Source organism: Prionailurus bengalensis, chromosome B4, assembly GCF_016509475.1.
Source record: "Prionailurus bengalensis isolate Pbe53 chromosome B4, Fcat_Pben_1.1_paternal_pri, whole genome shotgun sequence".
In the NCBI taxonomy this organism is placed as follows: Eukaryota; Metazoa; Chordata; class Mammalia; order Carnivora; family Felidae; genus Prionailurus; species Prionailurus bengalensis.
The window spans coordinates 134814414-134840969 of record NC_057358.1 but is presented as its reverse complement, the minus strand read 5'-3'; the positions used below and the strand labels follow the sequence as shown (position 1 = coordinate 134840969).

General features: G+C 47.3%; 2 protein-coding genes and 1 long non-coding RNA gene across 3 annotated transcripts in view; 1 reads left to right on the top strand and 2 right to left on the bottom strand.

Annotated features, from left to right (window-relative positions):
- The window catches only part of XRCC6 (X-ray repair cross complementing 6), a 29468-nt gene extending 24845 nt beyond the window's left edge, over window positions 1-4623 (bottom strand). The window contains exon 1 of the mRNA XM_043562735.1: window positions 4605-4623. The gene's annotated coding sequence lies outside the window, so the exon portion shown is untranslated. The remainder of the gene's footprint in view (window positions 1-4604) is intronic.
- DESI1 (desumoylating isopeptidase 1) lies at window positions 104-18268 on the top strand. The gene is made up of 6 exons (XM_043562740.1): window positions 104-446; window positions 9623-9644; window positions 10750-10819; window positions 13142-13251; window positions 13942-14064; window positions 15760-18268. Exons 1-6 carry the CDS (start codon window positions 359-361, stop codon window positions 15851-15853), a joined length of 507 nt encoding a protein of 168 aa, XP_043418675.1. The 5' UTR covers window positions 104-358; the 3' UTR covers window positions 15854-18268.
- LOC122472823 lies at window positions 13245-23022 on the bottom strand. The gene is made up of 3 exons (XR_006294527.1): window positions 22910-23022; window positions 13459-13570; window positions 13245-13373 (listed from the first exon to the last, which is right to left on the bottom strand). It is a non-coding gene; the product is annotated as an uncharacterized LOC122472823 (long non-coding RNA).
- Between the last annotated feature and the right edge of the window lie 3534 nt (window positions 23023-26556).

The window sequence follows — 26556 nt, the reverse complement described above, 5'->3', positions numbered from 1 at the left end:
CCTTCCACAATCGTCCCTAACTAACCTATCCAATCTGCGAAAGCCCCGCCCCTTCCTGCGAAACCCCGCCCCTCGCCGCCCGTCGGGACGGTAGGCACATGCGCAAGAGTGCGTCCTCGCCCCCGCCTCCTCTTCAGCGCGGTCCCTGCCCGTCCCGGCTCTGTCACCTCACAGTAGTCGTTGCCCGTGGCGGGTGTCGGGGCGCGTGCAGCGCAGGGCCGCCTTTCCCCCGCCCCTCAGGCCGGGCCTGGGCTCGGTCCCCCGCTCCCTACGCTCCCCACCCCCGTCGGGTACGGGAAGGTCCAAGCTGCTACCGGGTGCCTGAGGGACTTCGTGGCCACCGCCGCCACGGGTCCCGATGGAGCCGCCGAATCTCTATCCGGTGAAGCTCTACGTGTACGACCTGTCCAAGGGCCTGGCCCGGCGGCTCAGCCCCATCATGCTGGGTGAGGGGGCTGGGGGCGGGCGAGAGGGTGCCGGGACGGCCGGCCGAGGTAGGGAGGCCTGGACCACGGCTCAGGGGGAGACGCGGGGCCCAGAGGATGGAGAAAAGCCCGAGTGGAGAAGGGAGAGGTCTGAGGTTTGGGCGCCTTGAACCCCTTTTTCTGTCTTGACGTTTGAGTCCAGGAGGAAGGGACGGAGGAGTCACGCCCTCCCGCTGCCCCTCAGAGCCGCAAGCTAAGCTGGCGCTGCATCCCGGCGTCTTCCCTGCCTCACTTGGGGAACCCTTTACACTCCTTCCTCGGCGCAGTGTAAGGGAGGTGAGGGTGCCTGCCGCGCGGTGCCCCTCGTGATGAAAGGGACACTGCGGAGGAGATTCCGGGGTGGCCCTTAGAGAGCCTTCCCTCCGTGCCAAAAGGAAACTGCAGTCTCTGGGGTAGATGGGAATAGGAAGCTAGAGCTGCACAAGGGGCCCAGCCATCGCCCCCAGGTAGAGGTGAAGTCAGGTCTACTGGAGTCCGGACTCGAGAATTCACCAAGTTCTGACCTGACGATGCGGTCTTCTCTACAGTTTCTAAGTTAATTGCTTTTGCCCAGATGGTTAGAAAGCAGTTCTCGCGGAGGACTGGATACTGTTGTGTCAGTAAGGGTTAGTAAAGGAAGTATTTCGGTTGTGCTCCATTAAACTACTTAACTGCCGGGAGAGAAAATCAGCCCTAGTTCACTGCACATCGAACCTCATTATAAGCCAAATACCAAAAATGTCTCATCTAACATAGAAATGGTCGAGTTTGCGATTTCAGGTGATATTGGGCAGGAAAGGATTTTAGGAATTGAAAAATTGAACAACTTTGGCAACATTCGCTTAAATGGCTAGTTTTTCCTGGCTTTTATGGACGCATTAGAAAATGTGTCCTTGGAGCGCCTGGGTGGCTCAGTCGGTCAGGCGGCCGACTTCAGCTCAGGTCATGATCTCACCGCTTGTGGGTTCAAGCCCCGCGTCAGGCTCTGTGCTGACAGCTCAGATCCTGGAAACTGCTTCGGATTCTGTGTCTCCTTCCCTCTGCCTCATGGTTAAGGCAAGAGGGCAGAGGTCAAGTAAGCAAGGCTACTTTTGAGGGCATCTTTTCAATGTCCTTGAGTTTCTAATGTATCTTAGTGAGTTGAACTCAGTCTCTTAACCCTAGGCCACTGAATGGTTACTCATATTTGGCTTCACATCAGAATCACCTAGGATGCTTGTTCAACAGACAGGGAACTTCACCTTCAACGTTTTGTTGAGTACGAGTAGAAAAAGCAAAGTTGGAACAATTCTTTAAATATTCAGATGTTTTGAAAGCAAAGGATTTATACATGCTCATGTAGGCAAATAATTATCCGGAAGAATACATAAGAAACTGAAACAGTGGTAACTTATGGCAAGGGAAACTTGATGCCACAGGAATAGAAGGGAGACTTCACAATAAACTTTTTTTGTACCTTTTGAATTGTGTACTACACACATAACATTATTCAAAATAAGCAAAGTTTTAAATATATGGATTCTAGAGCCTCAGTACACAAGTACCAACTAAGAATCTTCTGGAGTTTTGATCCAAAAATCTGTATTTTTAATAAGCTCCTCAGATAATTGTTATGTAGCCAATCCATTGTTGGGTAGAAGTTTGGGGCCTAGATCACCAGTTGTTAAAATGAGTAAGGCAAAACTGAAAGCAAAACTTACAAAGTCATTGGGGAAGGTGCTAATCACTAACAGATTACATCAGTCAAGTTCCAACTAAACTTCTTGCAATGGAGCCATTTGATTAGTGTAATCATAGCTGTAAGCGCTCTTAGGAATCACTGCTTCATGATTGATTCAGCAGATTTTTTTTTTTTGAGTGGCTACTATGTGCTAGTCTGAATGGTAAGCTTAACTGAGGATAATATATTGAGCAAAGATGTTCACTACCATCCTGGAACTATTTAGTGAAGAAAACATAAAAAATAAGCAAAAAATAATAATGATTCAATTATTTAAAATAATAATTGTGGTAAATGCTGGGCAGTGCAAGAAGCAAACAGGTTGCTAAGGTAGAAAGTAACAAGGGAAATTTACTTCAAAAAAAATTTTTTTAATGTTTACTTATTTTTGAAGGAGAGAGAGAGACAGAGCATGAGCTGGGGTGGGCAGAGAGAGAGGGAGACACAGAATCCAAACCAGGCTCCAGGCTCCAAGCCGTCAGGACCACCTGATGCAGGGCTTGAACTCCCCAGCTATGAGATCATGACCTGAGCTGAAATCAGACACCCAACCGACCAAGCCAACCAGATGTTCCTTTTTCTTTTTCTTTTTCTTTTTTTATTTTTGAGAGAGAGAGAGTACAACTGGTGGAGGGGTAGAGAGAGAGGGGGACAGAAGATCTGAAGCGGGTTCCCTGCAGAATGCCCAATGCAGGGCTCAAACTCGTGAACTGTGAGATCATGAGCCCAAGTCAGACGCTTAACCAACTGAGCCACCCAGGCACCCCAAGAGAAACTTACTCTAAATAACGGTGGCAAGAGTAGTGACTTTTAACTTGGGAATTTCAGGATGAAGAAGTAGCCGCAAGGAAAGTGGTGAGGGAGTTACAGTGTTCTAAGCTTAAGGGGGATCAATCTGCCAAGGCCCTGAGGCAGGAAAGAGCTTGGCCTTGTCCTGGAACTGAAAGAATGCCTTTTTGGAGTGTCATGGGTAAAGGGAAAAGTGCCATAACTGAAGGTCTGAAGGTGGAGTGCTAGACCTATCCCCTTCACTTTTTTTTTTTTTTTTTTTTTTACATAGATTTGAAATCCTAGCCAACAATGGTAACTTAACCAACTTTGCACACCTGACCACAATGGTACTTCTAAGAACATCACCTTACCTGCCAATCTAATTCTCTCTTCCCTATCCCCTTTTTCCCATATTGCTCTTATGCCTTTTGCAAAAGTAATGAAAGTGTTATCAAAGCTAATGGTCATTACCTTCTAGAGTTGAAAACTTACGGAAAATGGGCATTGCTGTACTGGTTCATCCTGTCCAGACATCACCAACCTTAAGGTTGGGTATGTCCCAGTTTTGTGAGTAACCATATATTGATTTCCCATTCCTAAATATATTTGAACCTTTCAAAAGTCAATTTGTTTCCTGACTTTTGCTATGACTTCCAGAAGCATATTAATAGCTAGCATTTATTGAGAGCTTACCATGTGCCAGACTCTTTTTTTCTGAGTGCTTTGTGTGTGTTATAACCCTCACCACAGTTTTGTGAAGTAGGTCCTGTTATTACTTCTGCTTTTCGTTTGAGGAACCTGAGGCATTAAATTTGCCCCCAGCTCCCACAGCTGGTAAGTGGCAGGACTGGGTTATAAACGCAGGCAGTCTGACTTTCAGAGCTCATGTTGTCAATCATGTTGCTGTACCCCTTCTACTGTGTAATGCGTCCCTTTATAATTTTTGAAGTTTGTAAAGCCATTCTTGATCACGTGTTTCAAATTTGGCTGAGAAAAATATCTGGGTTCAATGTGTATGTGCCATTCATAATCACAGATATATGATCATTCCTCAAACTAAGTTAGTGTGACCTCATCAGTAATACCTTCTTTTCTTGTTATGACAGAGCCTCATGATAAGACCCCATCTAGCTCTGTTACCGTCATGATTGGACTAGATAAAGTCCAACATAATTCCCTTCTCCCCTGCAAACCATGCAGACTCCACAGTTCTATGCTGTCCAGTTTTCAGTCTCCTAGAATTGCTTCCATGAAGGTACTTCTGTACCATTGTCCTTCAATCACCATGAAAATGGCCCCAAATTTATCTTTAGCATTCTAATAGACAGCTGATTGTACCTCTTTTTCATAGTGTACCATTTGCCTACAGTAATTAGCTATTATAATTGTCCTTTAAATTTTTCCTCTTAATAATTGCGGCTGTTCTCTAAATCTCATGACCTTTTTGTGTGCTAAAGTACATAGGCATAAATGCAGAGATGTTTGGGGTTTTTTTAATTACAGTAAGAGGCACTTGATATTTGTTGTTTTCTGATCCAAAGTTTTGTGTATATGCACGTCCTGGGATTACATTTATTTATTACTTTTTTTTACAAGCCTATCTCAAAATTGTTCCCAGGTTTAAAGACGTAAAGATATAGAATACAGACCTTTATTTCTTGGCAGAATGCAATCTAAGGAATGTTTGAAATTTTACTCTGGACTCAGGTCCTTGCTTGATTCTGTAATACAAAATAGTAATGAAGTAAAAAACATGAACTCTGTCCTCCAGCAGTTTATTTCACTAAAAATAACATGCATACACATGCAACATTAGAAAACAGCATAAAATAAATTATGACTAGATACCAAAATGAGTGAGTGGTGAAGCGATCATTTTAGGTCTTGAAAGAAGGGAGAGGCCTTGGTGGGCTAAATGTGTCAGAAAGACTTCATCAAGAACCTTGAGCTGCTGGAGGGCAGAGACTGTCTCATTTCTCAGTACATCCCAGGTAGCCAGTCAGAGCTGATGCTCAAAGAATTTTTGTTTTTTAAAATGAACGCTGCACCCACTGTGGGGCTTGAACTCATGACCCCAAGATTGAGTCGTATGCTCCCCTGACTGAGCCAGCTAGGTGCCCCGCAATAAATATTGATTATAGGAACAATTGGGACTTGAACTCAAGCTTGAAGATTACATAGAATTTATTTGAATCTGAAGGGGTTTTTAATGTTTTAATGCCATCTATTGTGCTTTGTTTTAGATTTTTATTGTTCATTGTATGAACTGTTCTATATCCATCTAAGGAATTAATTTAGTAATCATGTGATTTCATTATGGCAAAATGAAAACTAACGCAGCTTACAAGGCCCTTCGTGATCTTTCTCCGGCTTTTTTCTCCACCCTCACCTGTCTCCACATACTGAACACAGTCAATAGGAGCCTTTCTCAACTGGATTACACATGAGAATGAAGCTCTGAGGGAAATGATCTGATAGACTATTTTCTCAATTCTGCCAATAGATACCCTGGGGCATGAGGGCTTATTCTCTTTCAGAATCCCAGTGGAAAAGGGCTGCTGTACACCCTAACAGTACTGAAACTGTTCAGCTCTTTTTTACCTCTTAGCTTTTCAAAGGCTGTGCCCTCTGCCAGGAATACTTTCATTTGGCCTGGCTAACTTCTGCTTATCCTTGAGATCTCAACTAAAGTGTCACTTCCCCCAGGAAACCTTCCCTGACCACCACCCCTCCAAATCTTGGTTGTGTGTCCCTAGTATGTGCTAATAACACAGTGTACTCTCCTTTAGTGGCATTCATCATTCTATTTTATAATTGTTCATTTTCTCGTCAATATCCACACACCCCCCCCCCCCCAACTGGACTGGAAGCTCCACTGGGGGCAAGAACTCTAGATATCCACAGTACTTGGTGTTCAGTAAATACAGCCTGGGTGGACTGTTGCTCCTCAAAACATTGCTACAAGGCCTGACTAATAAAAACAAACAGTGATTAAAAGGGAACCCTCTCCGGCACCTGGGTGGCTCGGTCGGTTAAGCGTCCAACTTCAACTCAGGTCGTGATCTCGCGGTTCATGAGTTCAAGCCCCGCATGAGTTCAAGCCCACGCATGGTGCAGAGCCTGCTTGGGATTCTGTCTCTCTGCCTGTCTCTGCCCCTCCCATGCTCTCTCTCTTTCTCTCTCTCTCTCAAAATAAATAAACTTAAAAATATATATATATTGGCAGAGGCCTAGTTATGTTATACAAATATTTCCTTTTACCTTTTTCCAACCTAGATTCAATATTTATCCAGTGGCCCAAAGAAGGGCAAGCTGATTTCTTAAGTTAACATTACCCCCTTCACATTGATGGTAATCTGGCAAATGCTGAGCCACCCAGCACACTAGAACATTGTCAATTAAAAACACTATCAAGCGTCTCCTCACTGGCTAAGTCAGTGGAGCATGTGACTCTTGATCTCAGGGTTGTGAATTCAAGCTCCAGGTTGGGTATAGAGATTACTTAAAAATAAAATCTTAAAAAAAACCACATATATATATATATATATATATATGTGTGTGTGTGTGTGTGTGTATACACACACACACAATTAATAACACTGTATGTTAACCAATGTGTGTGTGTGTATGTGTGTGTGTGTGTGTATATACACACACACACACACACATACACACACGCAACTATTAATAACACTGTATGTTAACCATACCGGAATTAAAATAAAATAAATAAAAATACTATCATGAGAGGAGAAATTTGGGAAGTGAGCTGGCACTGCATTTGACTTATACCAATGAGCTAATGCTACCTGCACAGAGGCCCCTGCTGCCCCATCTCCATCATCACTTATACTTATTAATAGACATTGGTTAAACATCAGCAGTATTCCAAGTGCTGATCTTGAGCGTGTCCTACAACCAGCATGTAGGTCTACGTGCTCCATCCATGTTAATTGATGAGGTGGGTGGAGTATTTTCTCCTTGGCTTTTATATACTAACTTAACTCTTACAATCAGTGGAATGCTGACTAATGGAGACCTCACTCTACATTGTTTGTTATTCATGATGGAAACAAGGCTGTTCTCCATGTCTTCCATTTGTTTTCACTTGCGTCCTTCATAGGCCTTGAATTCAGTGCTTTGGCTGTGCTGGCAGGCTTGGAGACATGCAGGCATCTGACCCACCCACTCTCTGGCCTGCTGAGGACATCCTAGTGGGAAAATAATCTGCTTCTGTAGTGTGTTAATATCCACTGAGCCTAATTCATGTTCCAAAATGGCCTTGTGACCTAATTCAAATCACCACCTCCTACTCACCTCCTCCCACCCCAGTGAGGAAGGGAAAAAAAAAAAATTTATTTTAAATCAGTTAAGTTCCACTTTCCAATGCCTGTCACCCTGCGGGGAGGAGACTATGGCCCTTGTTTTCTTTCTCCTGAGAACAGACTACTGAACAGCTGCCCTTGGGTTTCTACCTCAGCTGCTCCCACAAGTACATTGTCATATCGTGTTTTTTTCTTCTTTTATGCTGGACAAACCATGCATCTTTATTTACCTGTTTGTAAAATGATGGTAATAAATATTTGCCCTACTGTACCACATAAGGATGATGTGAGAATAAGGATAACTTGGGAGCAGTTCAGATTCAGAAAGGATGTACATCTAATCAGTCCATTTGAAGATGCTTGTCGTAAATGGGTTACCACTCCCCTTCAGCATCCAGTCTGTTTCACATCCACCTCTGCGGAATTTGAGCTGTTTGAATAAGGGCAGAGCCTGCTCCACGGCCTTTAGGGGGCTACCCCAGAAACCCCATTTGTGACCTCGTGGGCCAGAGCAGCCGGTCTCTTAGTGAAAAGCAGACTTGTCTCCAACTGGAGGACGGACAGAACTCTGCTACATTTGATTTTCCTTGTTACTTCACTTAGCCTCATAACACTAACAGAGAATGAAATGTTTATATGTAAAATAGACACAGCATTGGGGCACCTGGGTGGCTTCGTTGGTTAAGCGTCTGGCTCTTGGTTTCGGCTCAAGTCATGATCTCACAGTTCATGAGTTTGAGCCTCACATCGGGTCTCGTCATCCTTAGCACTGTCATGTAGTGTCTCCCATGGACTATTGCAAAGACCTCACTCTAGTCGGCTCTCTCTATGACCTGCCCTCCTGTTCATCTTCTACGTCAGGAGTTCTCTTTTAAAAGATATAATTGTCTTGGGCCGCCTGGGAGGCTCAGTCAGTTAAGTGTTCCACTCCTGGTTTCAGCCCAGGTCATGATCTCACGGTTTGTGAGTTCAAGCCCTGAATCAGGCTCCGCGCTCTTAGCTCGGGATTCTCTCTCCCTTCCTCTCTCTCTGCCCCTCTCCTGCTTGTGTTCTATCTCTCTCTCCCTCTCTCTCAAAATAAATAAACTTTAAAAAATCATTAAAAAAATAAATAAAAGATATAGTTGTCTTTTAGAAACATGGAGCTGGGGGCTCCTGGGCGGCTTAGTCGGTTAAGCATCTGACTTCGGCTCAGGTCATGATCTCACTGTTCATGAGTTCGAGGCCTGAGTTGGGCTCTGTGCTGACAGCTCAGAGCCTGGAGCCTGCTTCAGATTCTGTGTCTCCTCTCTCTGCCTCTACCCTGCTCACATGTTTCTCTCTCTCTCTCTCTCCCTCTCAAAACTAAATAAACATTAAAAAAAACAAAAACAAAAACATAGATCTGGTTAAGGCACTCTGCTGGCTGCCTAACAACCATGAATGCCCCCACGGTGTAGGACAGCCTTCTGTCTGGGCTTACCCTACTTTCCTGGCATCCTTGCTGACCACTTTTCCTCCTGTCACCATCACTACAGTCTTTGTTCTAACCTGCAGGACCTTGATCTTTATCACAACCGTGGGTTTGCACATACTGTTCCCTCTGGCAGAAACGTCCATCCCTGCCCCTACTTTTCCTGGGTTGAATTACAGTTTATGAAGGTAGTGCCTTATCTTTATCATATATAGCATCTTATTTTTACCACTGTATAATTAGAACCTATCAACATTGTGTTTTACTTAGTTATGTGTGTCTCTCTTTCCATTTGACTTTGGGCTCCTTAAAGGCAGGACAGTGATCTCTTCGTACTTTCATTTCCATATCTAACATCATTTCTGCCATATAGAGGTACAGAATACATTTGCATTGACTGTTCCAAATGGACGGCATTTGTAAAGTTTCGCTCTGCCATTTTCTGAAGGGTTTCACCTCCCATATGCTCAATGAAGAAGTGGATGATAGCTTTTTATACCATTGTTTTACTGTTGTCGCTATATGTGAGACAAATTAAAGGCAAAGTTGAATTGGCCCTGACAGGGAAAGAAAAACAAACATAAAATTGGGGTACATCTATACCAGTGTTTTTATCTTGCATTCTGATGAAGGATTCTGATAACCGTTCAACTTACTTAACATGACATACCTATATCATGACCTAAGGACCTTATTGGAGGAAAATTGCATTCCTGGAAAATCCCCCCAGAGGTTTATAGTGGGTTAAAGTGGGTTTGAGTGGGTTTATAGTGGGTTAAATTGGGTTTGAGTGGGTTTATAGTGGGTTTGAGTGATGTTCTGAATTTGCTCAGGCTGGGAGGCCATTTATTCTGGTCCTGAGTAGCTAAATCTCTTCTTTTCTCTACAGGGAAACAACTGGAAGGCATCTGGTAAGTTGGGTGGGACTCCTTACAATGACTGACTGGTTTATGAAACAAAGTACCTGTGCACTTCAGGTTCCAGTCTATGTTTCCAGCTTGAAACCTAACTCTCTGTATCATGAAACTTCCAAGTTCTAAAGCAGTGGTTCTCAACCAGGGGTAATTTTGTGCCCCTATCCCCAACCCCAGGGAATTTGGCAGTGTCTAGAGACATTTTTGATGGGTGGACGGAAGCCAGGGATGCTGCTATAAACACCCTACAATGCACAAGGCAGCCCTTCACAACAAAGAATTATCCAAGCAAAAAATGGCAGTGGTGCTGAGGTTGAGAAACCCTCGTGTAAAGAAAGGTAGAATGATGTCATGCCCACGCCTGACCAAGCCTTCTAACTACAGAAGTCCCAAGGGCTCCACATGGCTGTCTTAAAACACATCTGCCGTGGTCTGTCAGCACTGGATCCACCCCTTTCAGACAAGATGGTAGCTGAGCTCTCAGTTCCATTAATGAGAGGAGACCATAGGTCAGTATTCCATCTGGACTCCTGGAGCCTGCTGACATTTGGGATGACCAGAATGTCTTTTTGCTTCGTTTGACTCAAGCCGAGTAATATGAGCACTTCCACCCGAAACAGGTCTTGCCTCAGCATGGTCCAGGTTAACCTCTCCTGTTAACTGCCGAGGAACACCCCTTAGTCTGCAGAGCTTTATTTCAGCAAAGGTGTGTCAGTATCAGGGTGAATCTAGGGACTCCTCTTCTGCTGTGTTCTATTCTGCCCCAGGCGACATTCAGCAGTGTCTGGAGACCTGTCTGGTTGTCACAACTGATTGGGGGGGTGCCACTGGCAACTAGTGGGTGGAGGCCAGGATGCTGTTAAGCTTCTAGAATGCACAGGACAGCCCCCCAGCAAAGAATTTTCCAGCCCCAAATGTTAGTAGTGCCAAAGTTGAGAAACTCTGATCTATGGTATTTATGCCTTTGGTTAGTTTTATAAGGCTGCTGACCGTGTAAGTCCTATCCTTGGGCAGAAATTATTCTCCTTGAAGTGTGGTGTTTGCTTTTTCTCAGACCAGTTTGAAGTTTTCTGGCTTATCCTGTCTCTTCTCTGCATTGCAGGCATACCTCCATAGTTGTGCACAAGGATGAGTTCTTCTTCGGCAGTGGCGGTATCTCCAGCTGTCCCCCAGTGAGTGGCTTCCCCCACACCCTGCCCTGAAGTCTCACGTTCCCAGGGTTCCCATAGACCAGGAACTTTACTACTACTCTGTATGTCTGGCTTCTAGCCCAGTGGATGTCAGCCTGTGGCTTAGTTCCTCATAACTACTTTAAGACTCAGCTCAAAAACACCCTTCCCAGGCCTCCTTTGTGCCCCCTCGACATATGTGGGTCCCTCTGGGTCACACCGAGCATGGTATGATGGATGAGCTGTTCCTGAGTCTCTGCAGGGAGCTGTGTATAAGCTCCTTGTGAGCTGAGACCGTGTCTCACTCTCTGTCCCTGTCACCAGCTCAGTGCCGAGCTCATAGTATGAACTCGGTCAATGTTGAGCTGAAGGATGAGGGCTCTGAGGGGTAAAGTGAGTTGCCCAGACTTACATGGCCAGTAAGTGGCACCAGTACTAAAACTCAGGACTCTCTGTCTCTAAAACCCATGTACCTTGCCACAAACTTTCTCTCCGAGCAATCTAAGGTTTTCGTAGAAGGTGCTCAAGCAAAGACCAACGAACCATTCATTTTGCTATTCATAAATGGAAAGTCATTCTTGATTTCTTCCTCTAGCTGGTCCCTTACCTCCTGTAACAAATCCTTCGTTAAGCCCAGTCAGTTCTACCTTGTAAATATATCTTAAGTCAGTCTCTGTTCATCTCTTCCCATATTTCCAGAGCTTTCACCTTCATCCATGCCACGCTCACGTCCAGCCTGGACCACAGCAGTACCTCTGCTCCTCCTCAGTCAGGTCTCCACACAGGAGGCAAAGTGATCTTTTCAAGATGAAAATCTGATCATGGCATTCCCCTGCTGAAGTCAGAACTCTGCCCACTGCTCTTGGGATAAAACCCAGAAAGCTCAGCATGGCTCCAAGCTGTATCTGATCTGGTCACTGTCTCCCTCTCTGAATGACCTCTTTTCAGGTTGTGCCTTCCCGCCACCACCCCCCCCACACACACACACACCTTCTTCTCATTCCTTGAACATACCTTGACATTTAAACCTACTCTCTCACTTCGTCCACCTCCCTGATCCTTCGCCTGGTTCTGCCTCTCCATCCTTCGGATTTGAGCTCAATGTCACTTTCTCAGGCAAGCCTTCCCAGACTCCTCAGACTGGAAAGGTCCCCTGTTATATGTACTGATGGCATACTGGACTTTTAATAACCTTATTACAGCTCAAAATTATATATTGGTTTATGGGATTTTTTTTTTTTGTCTGCCTTCCCTGCTAGACTATAAGCTCCATGAGGGCAAGAATCTCATCTGTTTTGTCCACATCATACCCCCAGTGCCTAGCATAGGCCTGGCACATAGTAAGTTCTCAATACATATTTGTTATATGAATGAATAATAGGGGGTCGAATAGTGATCTTTCAGTCTCTTACAATTTTGAGACCATTATCCTTGGACGATTGTAATGATCCTGCTCACCAGGCTTTCCCCAGTGCCTAGAACAATGTCAGCCACACAGTAGGTGCCCAATAGCTATTGGGTGAATTAATGATCTTTCAAGGGAGTTCTGCTCAGGAGTGCTCTCCCTTACCCCCTAGCCATTCCCAGCTCTGTCCTCCCCAGTGATCTGTTGCACACCCATGGCTGCTTTCCCCTTGGCCTCAGGCTCTCCTTTAGTCTGCTATAGCAGTCTATTAACCCATGGTGGAGGGTTTCCTGTAGGCCTTTCATGGGCCATTAACTCCCTTGCCTGGGGAACCCTATCGACATTGTTAGATTAGCCTCCCAGATAAAATAGAACTAAATTGTGGAAGTGTTTGCCAGCCTGCCAGACTTCTCACAGTCTTCACATTTCCCCAGTGTTCTAAGGGATAGCAAGTGTGTCACAAGAAAAAACTGGCTGCATACACTTAAATATAGGCATGGAAAGATGGCCTGTCAAGTGCTAGCCATTTCTGGTTCTCCTTTTGTGCCCTTGGGATCAGGCCTGTTGGGAACACAGGGAGACTTCAGATTCTGGGTTTCTATTTTTTTATCAACTGGATGAGGTGACAGCATCAGGGGTCTGGCCTGAGACTGGCCAGAGACTCAATTTCCCAGGGCCCCAGCAGAAGAAAGCAGCCCAGCTTCTTAGCCACGTTGCCAGCATTTGGCAATGGAGAGTTAACAGGAAGCTCTAAGCCATTGCAGCCTTGATACAGATAGGAAATGACACTCTTCATCTGCCCTGGATGCTCTGAAAGGTAAACGTTGGAACAGAGCATCTGTGGTCTCCCAAGGGAAGCCACATTAAAAAATTCAGTGGAGATGGTGACTTAATGACTTTCTTTGGGTTGGCTCTTTTAGGGAGGGACATTGCTTGGGCCCCCAGACTCTGTGGTTGATGTGGGGAGCACAGAAGTCACAGAAGAACTCTTTCTGGAATACCTGTCCTCCCTGGGGGAGTCTCTGTTCCGGTGAGTGGAGACAGGGGTGGTGGTTAGTTGTGTCTGTCCCCCCACTAGACGATCAGCCCCAGAGGGCAGCCACAAGGTCACATCGCCCAGAGCACTCAGCACAAGGTCTGGCCCAGTATTTGCTGAATAAATAGGAAGAGAAAGCAGTTATCATGCCACAAAAAGAGCTCAGCTTTGCTCCCAGGCAGATATCCCATCCCAGCATACCTTCTGCTGAAACCCTGAGGACAGGAAGGGCTATTTATTCCTTCTGATTAAAATCAGCTGCTGCTGTCTCAGCACTTGCTGTTCTCAACCCATCCTGGGCCAGTATCTCGTCCTGAAAAATCAAAACCAGGGTTTGTGGAGGGATTTGGATGAAATGCCAACTTGAGCAGGTTTTCTCTTAAGCTTTAGTCAGTTGTCATTGTAGTAAGTGTTTAACACTAGAGCTCTGCTTTTGTGACTGTGAAGATTCTACTGAAACTGTAGAAGAGCCATATATTTTTATTTCATCTTTCCCTTAAAAATCTGTTTTTGTGGTCCAGAGTGGCAAATCAAGCAGTCCTTTTGGAGTGTATGAGAAAAGGAAAATCACAGTCCTCTTAACTCAGCTATGCTCTCCATGCCATTTCCTGGTTTGAGTTATTTCACATATGTGCTTGCTGACTCTCTCAGATCTGTTCTTCAAACCTTTCTTACAATGTACAGAAGCGAGGCCTACAACCTCTTTGAACACAACTGTAACACCTTTACCAACGAAGTGGCACAGTTCCTGACCGGGCGGAAGATCCCTTCCTACATCACTGACCTTCCCTCTGAAATTCTATCCACGTAAGTGGCCTTCGGTCTCTGCCCCAGCCCCTGAAATCCCCATTCACAGTCCGTGCTGCTCGTCTGGCCCCTGATCTCAGCAGAATCCTCCCGAGCTAGGTGGGCCCTGTCATGATGGCAGCTGCTACCAGGTAAAGCCACCATTCTCTCCACTCACTGATGCATGCCTGTAATACTTCACCCTCCTTGGAGTTGAACCAACTCTATCCTGGCCTGAGTGCAACCACAGAACTTAGAAATCCACTTGACGCCGGCTCCAGCATTTGTACAGAGCCCTGGCATCTCATGAAGCGTGCCACTCCCCAGAAGTCCTCGCATAAAGTGTACTTTTAGATAGGCAGGCAGAGAACAGATCAGAGGATTAGTAGGGTGGCTTATTTTGCGAATGTCATTTGTTAGTCTTTCTTCCCCTGCACTATGAGCTCTTTGATGCCCTCAGAGACAACCTCGTACTTGCCCTCATACCTCAGTAGATGTTTTCTTCAAGAACGCACCGTAGCCCCTCCCACCCTGATGTGGTCCGAGCTTTGTGGGCCATCATCTAAGCAGTGTCCCCTGAAAGGACACACACAACACACACACACACACACCCAAAGCCATCACACCCTTCCCTTCCTTTGCTGTTGTGTTCAGGCAAGCCTCTAACCACTCCAGGACCATGTCTGTTTGTGAACCCTGACTCAGTTTCTCCTGAACTGGGGCCCTGTCCAACAGAGATCCTGGCAGGTTTAGCAGGCTCAGCAAGGTGAGCTGTTTTTCACACCTGGGTAGAAACCTCTTAGGAAAAACTTGCAAGGGAAACAAGGCTGCGGTGTCAATCTAGTGAGGAAAGCCCCGTCTCCCAGCCCTGCCTCTGCCTTCCCATTCCTTGGTGGGTGTGTTAAGCCTCACAGCCTTACTAAAGGATCTAGGTTATGAGGTCCTAAGCAAGTATAAGTAGCTGGAATGTTCTTGCTGTTATTATTTGGTGGATGAAGCTCCAGGACTTGTCTGAATTAAGGTTAATATATCTTGGTGTCATCTGTTTACGCTTGAGAATGCTCCCTTTGTACCTGGACATGATTTTCAAAAATGGCAATATCCACCAAAGAAAAAGAAAGCCAGTAACTGAGATGTGTTGTGGGCACCCTGATTTAAGGTTCTAGGAATTTTGAAAAGTCTCTAAGGTTCCAGTATTTGCAGTGTTTTTTTCCAGCCAAGTTACTCTGAGAGCAAACTGGGAGCCCTTTAGAAAGTGGCCTTAACACCTCCTGGCAACCTGCGTTTGTCATTTTTCCTGAGTATTCCCTAGAAAATACCTTTTTCTTATCCTTTTTCTTCTGCCTCAGTTTCCTCACTTAAACTTTATTTTTATCCATGTATACCATGAGAATTAAAGATTCAAGTGCAGAAAGGTCAGAAAGCTCTAGTTCCCTGTATGCAGCTAGCCTGTTCAAGCCAGAGCTAACCAGGGTCTACAGGTGAAATAGTAAGACGGTAGCATCTCCGCGGGGTGAGGGGGACCCCAGGAATAAAAACACAGAGCAGGCCATTTTGAGGGCTCCTCCATGAACGTGATGTGCAAGGTAGGTGAGAAAAGCGAGTGAGGTTATGGGTGTCCTTCTTCCCTGTGTGGTGGCGTCACTGTACCCATGGGCGCGGTTGTGACTGTCTGCACCCAGCCCACCCAAGCCCCTGGGTCTCTTTTCTCCACAGGCCCTTCGGACAGGCCCTGCGGCCCCTCCTGGACTCCATTCAGATCCAGCCTCCTGGAGGGAGCCCCGTGGGCCGACCCAACGGCCAGAGCTAACAGGACTGCATGGGACCGCCCTGCCCTCACCGGGGCTTTTCCTTTTTAAACAAAACAAACCCTACCAGATTTCTATTTTATAATTTTACATCAGAGCTAACAACCAGGGGAAGGCTTTTTAAATTTCCCAGGGAAGGAGATCACCAGGCTGCATGTAGGACAATGCTGCTAAGAAACAGAACAAAATGCCATCCCTTCTAATAGTATTATACTAATTTATTAAGGCTGTCTTGTCTGTGAGTTCACTCTTGACGCTGCTTCCTAGGCGTCCTCCACACTGGAGAAAGGGAGAGGGTTTGTTTAAGCAGAAGGCAAGAGGCACGGTTTGGGGGAGCCCCGACCCAGAACCTCTTTCCAGAGAACGCCCACGCTGTACCCAGGTTGCCACCACCTGTGGGACCCAGGTGAGTTTTACAACATCCACGAAGCAGCCATTGCAACATCCCGGAAGCAGTTCCTCTCTAGTGTTAAATGAACCAAAGGATTTGGTGCACGTGAGACCAGTTTCAGGATGACTGACCCAACCTAAGTGAACTCTGTAGCCACAGCCTCTCTCACCTCCTCTCCCTACCCCAAGCAAGGCCACGGGGCCAGGGCTGGAGCAACCAAAAGCCTCAGGATCAGGGGAGAGTGACAGCAAGTGTCAGGCCAGAGAAAACAGGATAAAGCCATTCTTCCTTCCACCTACTGATTGCCAATCCTCTGACATCAATTTTGGAGAACCTGCCTTGCTGGCTACAGGCTGCTCTTCCTCAGCATGGCTGACCTCGTAGTTTGTGAAGGTTTGGGCTGGAGCGGCAGAGACCCAGGCCTATTGTCTACAAGTAATAATGTAGATTGTTTGTAGTCCCTGTACCACCCCCCTTCACCCCCAAACCAGATGCAATATTCAGCTAGGGACCAAGGGGAAATGATTCCCTGTTCTAGGAAAATATCCCTCATGTAGAAAGATAGAATAATAATGCAGAATCAAGGTGGCAAGCAAATTTTGAGTTGTTTCTGATAGAGATTTTTTACATTATCCTCAGTGTGTTTTGAAGGCACATGTTATTTCTGTTGTCATTCTGACTTTAAGGATGCATTGTTGAGAGCCTGACTGGGCATTTTCCTAATGAGCTGCTGCTAGGAGCTTATAGGGAGGACCAATCTGGACGTTTCTTACCTGGAGAGGCTTTCAGATTCCTTTTCTACACATGCCTCCCTTAAGTTAGTTTTTGGGGGGGGGTGTGGAGAAGGGTCTCAGAGCTGTCAGGTCCCTGAGTCCCAGCCCTGGCATCTATGGGTCCCTCCCGCCACAGCTCCTGCCACTTCTCAGACTTGAATTATGTTCTCTTTCCTGGGGTCCGGCCTGCAGCAGGTGCCTTTGCTCTTCAAAAAGCTGCTGCTCATCTTTCCCTGTCTCTACCATTAGCCATAGCAGTTGGCGTCATCAGGGGCTTGGCTAGAGGAAAAGGTGATTTTCTGCCTTTGTGTTTGCCTGTGACCTTCCCAGAGGCACCTCCATGGTGACCAGCTGTGATGTCAAGTGACATTTTGGAGAGCAGAAAACTAGCAGGGACTGTTATTTAATGTTGACCTACTGGCAGAATTGGGCTCACGGAGAATAGGTTTCGGGCTGGGTACCTCCCGGGAAGGCAGCTTACTAGTGGAGTCCTTCACTTCCCACCCAGGTTTCTCTCCTTTTCCAGGTTGCCTTGCCCAGCCCTCTGTCTCTTCCAGGCTCCTGTTCCAGACTTTCCCTCCCAGGGCTCTCAGCTCTAGCCAGAAGGTGTGGCATCACAGTCTCCTTCTCTCTTCTCCCCCATATCCAGGCTCAGCTGGCTTCACTCCTAATAGCAGTCACTCCAGACCCAGGAGAAGTTAGCCAAAGTAGCTACCCTGAGAGACTGTCACTTGGTTCACTGAAAGTCCCCCTTCATGCCCAGCAGCCGTTTGTGCCAATGCCTGGGCTCTAGGCTTGTGGGGAAAGATGGAGGGATCAGCCAGCAAGCAGCCTTCTCTGAGCTCTCCAGGAAGGCCAGCTGTCTCCCCCCACCCAAGTCCCACTATCACTCATTTTGGAAGCCTGGGCTCAGGCTACGACCGCCAACCCAATCCGCACATTTCTCTGTCAATCCCAGAACCTCAGGAGCATGCTCATTATGACCAGCTAGCTCCACACAAGTGTGTGAGGCAAGCAGAGTGAGAAATGAGCCATGTGTGTATCATACAGTAGACACCTCCATCAAGGTCCATTGGTTTAAAGGGACAGGGAAGGAGGAGGGATGGACCTCACCCCTTCCCCAAAATAAAGCTTGTACCTTTGAGATTCCTTTTTGCCCATGAAGTCAAACTAATGACTGTGTCTAGTACGGAGGTGTTTGCTGGTTTTCTTTGATGTTTTTTCTAATGCAATAAACTCATTTCTGCCTGCTGTATTTGCGTCGTGCTTAAGGTTTGGGTATGCGTCCAACATAGCCAGGCTTCTTCTCAGTCTGTCTCCCTCTGAGCTTAACTCTGCTGAGTCTGGATATGCTGCCTTTGCTTGTTTGTTAGCCTTGTGGATGAGAAGTGACAATAACAGGGAAGAATATTTGACTTTCACCACTGGTTTACAAAAATGGAGAAAAGGCCCCGAGAGAATACTACTTGCCCAATGTCACCTTGCAGCTGGTGGTAGAGAAACACTCAAAGCCTCGTCTGCTGGCCCCAGCTTCTGAGATCTTCCTCTAGAGGACCTTGGCCATCGGAGAGCATCTCACCCCACCAAGAAGCGTATACTTATGGTTTCAGTTTGGCTATAGGCTGGGTCTGTGGCCCCAAGGATCTCTGCCCACCTTGTTACACGACGACCTCACTGAACAAGTGTGGAGTTGGGTGGATGGCTCTCCGAGCGTCCCCTGGCACTACAGACACTAGTGTGGCCGCGGGTGTCTGTTGGTTCACTTGGCTTTGAGTGAGCACGTGCCACAGGCCGAGGCGAGGCTAGGTACTTTCACACACAACGGACTTGAGGTGTAGGTACTGGTCTCGTGTTACAGATGGGGAAACAGGTACAGAGAAACTAAGTTATCCAGGTGGCAAACGGCCGGGCCCTTGAATCCAGGCCATGTTCTCACCACCACACCTGTGAGACCTTATTATTGAGGCACTGTGTCTTTCCAGCGTGCTAGCTGAAGAATAAGGCTCTGTCTCTCCAGAGGACACAGAGGGTAGGTGGCTTTGGCTGACATCTCCCCCTGCCCCCAAAGCTGACATGTTCCGAGGCAGGAATCTCTAAGAGTGCCTGCTCTGAGATCACACAGCCTGTGCTTAAGTCCTAACGTTGCCACTTGTGGGCCAGTCTGTTTGTCTCCTTTTCCGTAAAATGGAGGAAATGGTACCTACCTCACAGGGTGGTTTTCAAGAGAGTAAATGTAAAGTGCTATGCTCGGTGCCTGGCACAGATCAAACGCTCAGTGAATGTCAGGCTGAGAGCAGAATGCATTCAACAGCCACTGGCTGGGGGCTCCTGTGAGCCAGCTCTGGGCAGAGGCCCCTGCCAATCCTCTCTGCTGAGGACAGTTTCCAAGACCAGATGCTGCTGATGTGTACTGCCTGCTTCTGTGGGAAATGACACATGGTTTTACCCTTAGACTTTGTGACTCACGGCAAGTCAGTCTGGGGTAAATTCATTCATCCCCACAAATGTCTTCCTGGGAGCCTATTGTATGTAAAGCAGCCCTGGGCTCTGTGCTGAGGGTACAGAGGTGAGCAGGACCAACAAGGCTCCTGCCCGGCAGGGATTCTATTCTGAGGAGGCTGGGAGACAAAAGGGTAGAGAAGTTTGGTGATCTCAGGTGGCCTAGTGCTAGGGAGGAGATACAACCGGGTGGCAGCAGGTGTGAATTCCCCAGGTGTGAAGGAATATGTGTCAGGAGGTTGGGGAAGTTGTGTGACAAGGTGATGTTTAATCTGAGGCCTCACTGACAAAGTATAGATCAGAGAGAAGAACACTCTGGGCACAGGGAGCAGCAAGTGAAAAGAATGTTGGAAGGACTGAACGGAGGCCAGAATGACCGGAGCACGAGAGCCAAGGAGGTGGTGGAAGGTGTGGAGGCTGGAGAGGCCAGCGGGCCAGACGGCGCGAGGCTTTGTAGGTCAAAGAGTGACACAATCAATTTGCTATGTTGAGAGATGGGATGGTGCAAGAGGAGCAGAAAATGAGGCGGGGGGGGGGGGGGGCTTGCAGTTGTCAGGTAAGAGGTGAGGTGTGTTGTGCATCTGCTAAGTGACTGGGGAGCTGCGAAGAAGCTCCCTGCTCCCCTGGGGTTCAGAGTGCGGGGAGGAATGGACAGCTCCTGTGAAACAGGAAAGGCCAGAGCTGCAGGATGGCGCAGCCACTGCCACAGCCCCTTGTCCTGCATCCATGAGCTTCACCGGAGCTCCTCCAGCTTTAGTTTGGGGTGTGCTTAGATTTCTTCATTTGTTTTTTCCAAAAAGTATTTGCTTTGATCATATTATATATCTAGAAAATGTAAGCAACCAATGAAAGTACAAAGATGAGAGGAAAAGTCGTCTGCAATCCCATCATCCTAAGAGGTGTTGGATTTTGTGAACATCTTTGCAGAGGGTTCTGTGGATTTGAAGACACACATGCTGAACATGCTGTGTGGTACCTGTCTTCGTTCTCAGCATGTAGTGAAGATCTGTACGGCCCCAGCAAGGTTGAAAGAAAACCATTGAGGAGGGAGTGATGGTGCCTGGTGGTACTGGATAGAGGAAGCTCTAAGGAGAGGACATTCCGGCAAAGTTCCCTAAAGCTTGAGGGAACCATTAGGTAAGAGTAGGCTGCCCATCACAGCTGTGTGCGTGGAGGCCGGACCTGCTCTGGAATGGGATCATGGTGTAAGAGGACGCCTGCCTGGGCGGGTGGGTTGGACCATGAGACCCATGTCTCCTCACACTCATAGGGGCTCTGGCCTGGGCAGCAAAGAACCAGGAGGGGTCTGGCACATCACTGAATGTGACCCCTTGACCACGGAGCCTGGCCGCTTTGAAGGGGGTAGGGCTTCGGGGACTGACCCTGGTCTGAAGGGGGGCCTGGGAGCCCAGAGTCCCCTGCAGAGATCTCTGCTCAAAGGTTTGGCTCCCCTGGAGAAAGCCCCACAAGGTCACGCTGCAGTGAGAGAGGTGGACACCAGGTGGCGCTGTGGATGTACTCGGGGCCCAGCCCACCCCCAAGGGGCTAGTCTCACCTACCCCAGGTCACAGAAGCAAGCCCTGCCCCCTACACACCTCAACCACTGTGCCGCCCCCCGACCCCGCCCAGAAGCCCACAGTACAACAGTCCAATTGTTCTCACATTTATCAAGGCCCTTCCTAAGTTTGTCCCTGGACCTCTCCAACCCCCATCCCCTGCTGTTAAGTGTAGGCCACTGTCACTGCAAACAGTATCCACCTCCACCTTCAATCTACTGTTTGCTGGACCTGGATCATCTCTCCCCAACTATCCTCAGAGCAACCCCTTTCTCAGAGCTAAAGGCCCAGCTACAGCATTTCCTCTACAAAACCTTCCTGACTTCTCCCTACCCCAGAGCAGACCCCTCCTCTTGTGGGTGCTTCCTGGCAGGCTCCCACTATCTGGGGCACCCTCCAGGGGTAGGGTCTAGCTGTGATCACCTGAGTGCCTGAGCCCAGCACAGGACCTGGCACAGAGCCAGCATCTCCTTGCGGGGCGGACATCAAAGGGGAGGGTCGGCCATAAAAATTTAACCCTGGATTTGGATACATACCTGCCTGGATTGGCCCTCTGACTCAAATGATCCTGATCAAGGCCTCCCTCTCTATGGGCCTCTCTGAATCTGTAGAATAAAGACTATAGATCAGACAGTCTCTACCACCCCTCCTGGGGAGCAAAACTCCTCTCCCTGCCCATGACTCCAGAGACTAGTTCTCAGTCCTGGGGCTGAGCTCTGATCCACAGAGATCACTAACCCCAGGTGTAGAGGGGGAGGGAGGGCTGCCGCCCCTGCCCCCCATCTCCAGGTGGGACAGTGCCATCCCTGGCCCCACTGGCTTTGGCCCCAAGGGAGCCTGTGCCAACCCAACAACAGCCTCCACCCCCTCCACAAACACCACCTCTGAGCATGTGCCCTTCTGCTTATTTAAATTCAATGGACTTGTTTGAGCATGTGCCCTTCTGCTTATTTAAATTCAACGGGACTTGTTTATTGTGAAAACAATAGAAGTCCTGCGGGTGTTTTGAAATATGGAGGAAAAAAGTCAACATCCACAATCTTCCAACCTCCTGCTGCCCATAAACTAAGAGGGAATTAGAACCAACAACCAGCCCTGACTGTTCTTTGCAAAGCCCTTTTAGCACAGCTCCTTTCCTGCGCCCCCTCATCTTCCTGACAGCCTGGGAGAGGCTGGCAGTGGTGGCCCCATTTATAGATGAGAAACAGGCTCAGAGAGTGGGAGGGACCTGCCCAAGTTCACCTAGCTGCGGAGGGACAGCCCCAGGAGGGACAGCCGAGGAACGGTCAGTCTGCCTGTATATACACTGCATCAAGGCTGCTCCTCGGGCCGGGACTGGACCCCTGAAAAAGTCACACTCCAGGGTCGCACGGGTGACTCAGTAGGTTAAGTGTCCGACTCTTGATTTGGGCTCAGGTCATGATCTCACAGTTCAAGCCCTGCGCCCGTGGACCCTGCTTTAAGGTTCTCCCCTTCCCCTGCTCATGCATTCATGCTCTCTCTCTAAAAAAAAAAAAAAAAAAAAAAAAAGTCATACCCCAGATAGGGAAAAGAGGGTCAACACCTCCCATATTCACTCAGCACATGTTGACAGTTGGCCTTCCACCAAGGGAGCAGGGAAAAGCATGGGCTTTAGAGGAACAGAACTTAATGTGAGTTCTGACCTTGCTGTGATTCTGGGAAGCCAAGGTCACCCCAGAGGGTGTCAGTACTCTGGTGTCAGTACCTACCTCTAGAAATTGATATAAGCGTACTCACCTCAAAGGGTTCTTGGCAAAAGCAAGTGAAGTACCCAGGGTAGGAGCTACACTGTCCAAACCAAATATGGAAGCCACTAACCTCCAAATCTCAGTCAAAGGTCTGGCCCCAAAGAGCCAGAGCCTTCCTTTTTGAGCAGGACCCTTCCAGGCTAGGGTCTCAGGCCCCCTGTCTTCAGACCTGGCTTCCTTTGGTGCTCTCAGAATGCCCTCTGACGACCAGTCTCTGTAGTCCCAGTTCCCCCAGTCCTACTTCTGCCTCTCCCTAGGGCCTCTCCAAGGCCCCATCTGAACACCAGTTGCCAGGGATGAGCCTCCCTCTTAAAGGGATACACTGGTAGCCACAGAGCTACTCCGTCTGGTACTCCTGGATTTGTGCCTCAGAGCACTCACTCCCCCTCCCTGGGTTTCAGCAAAAAAGGTTGAGGTGAGAATTCTGGAAGAGACTGTGAAAAGTATTTGTAAGGAAACTAGGTCACTACAGATGTGCTATTGTTGGGAGCTTAGCTTTGTTTGTATTTGTAAGAGTGGACCCAATCCATAGGAGACAAAAACCTGTCCTGCCTTGTGCGCCCCATCCTACAGCTTCTGGAGCCCAGCAGCAGGGTGGGGCCTGGGTATCTGCATTTAACCAGTTCCTAGGAACTCTTGGCTGTAAGATATGGGAGACTAATTTAGGCAATTCCAGCCCTACCCACCGGCTCTATACTAGCTAACTGGGCCCTGGGAGGGGTCTTAGGCCCTGCCAGTGATGGGGTTTTGGAGTGGTGGGGGTCCAGAGCCGATGGCCAAGAAAGAATTCTGGAAGACGTCTTTGGTGCAAAAAAGGTGATTTTATTAAAGCACAGGGACAGGACCCATGGGCAGAAAAAACTGCACTGGGGTTGTGAATAGTGACTGGTTATATACCATGAGTTAGGGGAGGTAAAGGCAAAAGAGAGGCCTCCAAAAAGACTTTCATATGCTAAAGAGGACTCTGAAGATAGGAGGCCTTGCAATAGTCAAGCTAAGGTTGTTTTCCCTCTAGTAGGGCATTAACATGAAGACCATAGAGAGTTCCTAGAGAAATGCTATGGTCTGTATTTGCCTCAAGTATTTGCCAATGGGCTGCAGGTTATAAAGAAATTTAATTTTATTTACCATTTCCTTCTTGCCTTTGTTTCCCAGATCACTACGGAAGGGAGGGTGATGTTGGGGCTCCAGGAAACTGAGTCTATAGGTTTCTGGAGATCAGCCTATTGATAAGATTGCCTTTTCTTGTAATTTACTAAAACATTTGCATTTGTAAACTATTGGTGACTCCTGTCCTGCTCGACTGTGATTTCTATCAGTTAACTATTTCTTTTTTCCTTCTCTCAGCTTTAGGGCAGCCAGGAGTGCCTGAGGAATGTCACAAGTATCCCACCTGGGGGGAGGGGCGTGTTTGCTAGTTTGCGCTTTGCCCTCAGCTTGCCTTATGCTCCCTCATCACCAGTGCCCAGAGACCCTAGGACCAGATCTGGATGGAGCAGGAAGAGCAGATTGAGTTGGGTTTTCCTTCCTGCGGAGATGGTTCTGCTTGCTGTCAGTATTCAACAGAAAACAAACGCTTCTTGAGGGCAAGGCCCTTGTTTTGTTCTCTACAGTATTCCCAGAATCCAGAACAGTGTGTACCCCAACACATTTGTTTAATGAATGAACCAAACTCTGGCATAGGGCCTGGAAACAAACAAACAAACAAACAAACAAACAAACAGGTGTTTTCCTACGGCCCGGATTGAATATGGCTCCTCAGCAGGGCACAATTATTGGTCCTGTCTTTTACATTTTTTTCTATATTTTGCTCATCACAGATTTTTTTGGCATTAATTTTTATTTTTAAAAAATATTAAATTAGAAAGAAAAAAATTAAAACACCACTTATTTTGATGTTTATTTTGGTGTCCTCCTAAGTTTTTTGCCTGTGCAGGTAATCACCTTACCTGTTCACTCTGGTCTCAGCCCGGCAGTCCTGCCAGGTTCTTTATATAGCCTTGGGTACATCCCTTTTGTTTTTCCTCACCAAGTGGAGACAATACCTTCTAGAGCTTCTGTGAGAATGCATGAAGATATGCAGTCAACGGTCCAGTGTGATGGCTAGCACATAGTAAGGGGGTCAATAAATAATGGTTATTCCTAGCTCACTGTTCATAGTCCTATCAGGTGGGGATTACGTCCCCATTATGTAGATGAAGAAACAGTTCGGGGAAATGTGACTTGTCCAAGTCCTTATAGTTATCAGGGACCAAACTGCGGTTTTCCAGACTCTGCCTCGAGCGATCTGATGAGAACAAAGGCAAAAGGAAATGTAGACAAAATTAAATTTCCTTATAACCTGCAGCCCATTGACAAATCCTTGAGACAGGCAGAGTTTAATATTCCTCCTGGAAGTCCCAACTGTCTCAACGTTAATGCTCTGCTACAGTAAAAAAAAAAAAAAAAAAAAAAAGATCATAGTTTGACAATAGCAAGGCCTCTTAGGTCCTGAGAATCTTCTTTAGCATATGAAAGTCCTTTTGGAAACTTCTCTTTGTCTTTACCTTCCCCCAAATCCCAAAGTATATAATCAGTTACTCCTCACAACCCATTCCAACTCTTTCTGCCCATGGGTCCTATCCCTGTGCTATAATAAAAACACATGTTTACACCGAAGACATCTCCAGAATTCTTTCTTGGACTTCAGCTCCAAACCCCAACATTTCAAACCATATCAGATCTTCCTAGGGCACTGCAGCTACCAAGACAAAAAAAACAAACAAAAAACTATCAAAAGCATTGTGCACTGAAGTGCCACTCATCGGTGTGTGGATGTGTGTCTTTGCATGGCCTAAACTGCCAGAGCTGATCACAGGTGATGAGGGAGCGTGAGGTAAGCTGAGGGCAAAGTAAAGCTGGCACACACCCCCTTCCCAGGTGGGACGTGTATTTATTCCTTGGACACTCCCAGCTACCCAAAAACAGGGAAGGACAAAAAAACAAATGGTTAAACAGATAAGAGACTCCACCAGTTTACCAGAAAAAGGCAATCCCATCAATGGCCTAAAGTCCAGGAACTCCCTGTTGTCAATATTAATGCTTTGCTAGAGGGAAAAACCACCTTAATTCAACAATAGCTAGGCCTCCAGTATGTCTTTAGCATGTGAAAGTCTTTAGAAACTTCCTCCTTACTTCATCTCCCCAACTCCATAAAAGGGTCACTCCCCGCACTCGCTGTACAGCTCTTACCTGCCCATGGGTCCTGTCCCTATGCTTGAATAAAATTACCTTTTTGCACCAAAGACGCCTTCAAGAATTCTTTCTTGGCCATCGGCTCTGGACCCCACAAACCATCACCCCCAAACTTCATCACAGGCATTGGCAAGAATAGTGGATGCAGCAAAAATGCCCACCCAGGCATACTCCCAAACTGAATGGCACTCCCTGGGAGCACAGAGGGAGGCGGGGGGGGGGGGGGGGGGGGGGGGGGGGGGGGGGCTTGGCTCTGGCAGTATGGAAGGAAGCCAAAACAGAATCCTGGAGAAGAGGAAGCTGTAGTCCATGCATTTCAAAGGGAACTTTGAAATTCACCATAATACCAGCACCCAGAGACAGCCTGCTGCTTTTCCTTACCATGCTTTTTCCACGCTAAATATTCTACAACACAGATTTTTATGGCTTCGCGGCACTTCATCTCATAAATAGATCATAATTTAACCAATCCCCATTTTTTCC

Excerpts from the sequence above, each read along its gene's own strand:
- DESI1 (XM_043562740.1), top strand. The coding sequence starts at position 359 with ATGGAGCCGCCGAATCTCTATCCGGTGAAGCTCTACGTGTACGACCTG. Across the intron at positions 10,820-13,141 it reads GTATCTCCAGCTGTCCCCCA|GGAGGGACATTGCTTGGGCC; the intron begins GTGAGTGGCTTC and ends TGGCTCTTTTAG. Across the intron at positions 14,065-15,759 it reads CCCTCTGAAATTCTATCCAC|GCCCTTCGGACAGGCCCTGC; the intron begins GTAAGTGGCCTT and ends TTTTCTCCACAG.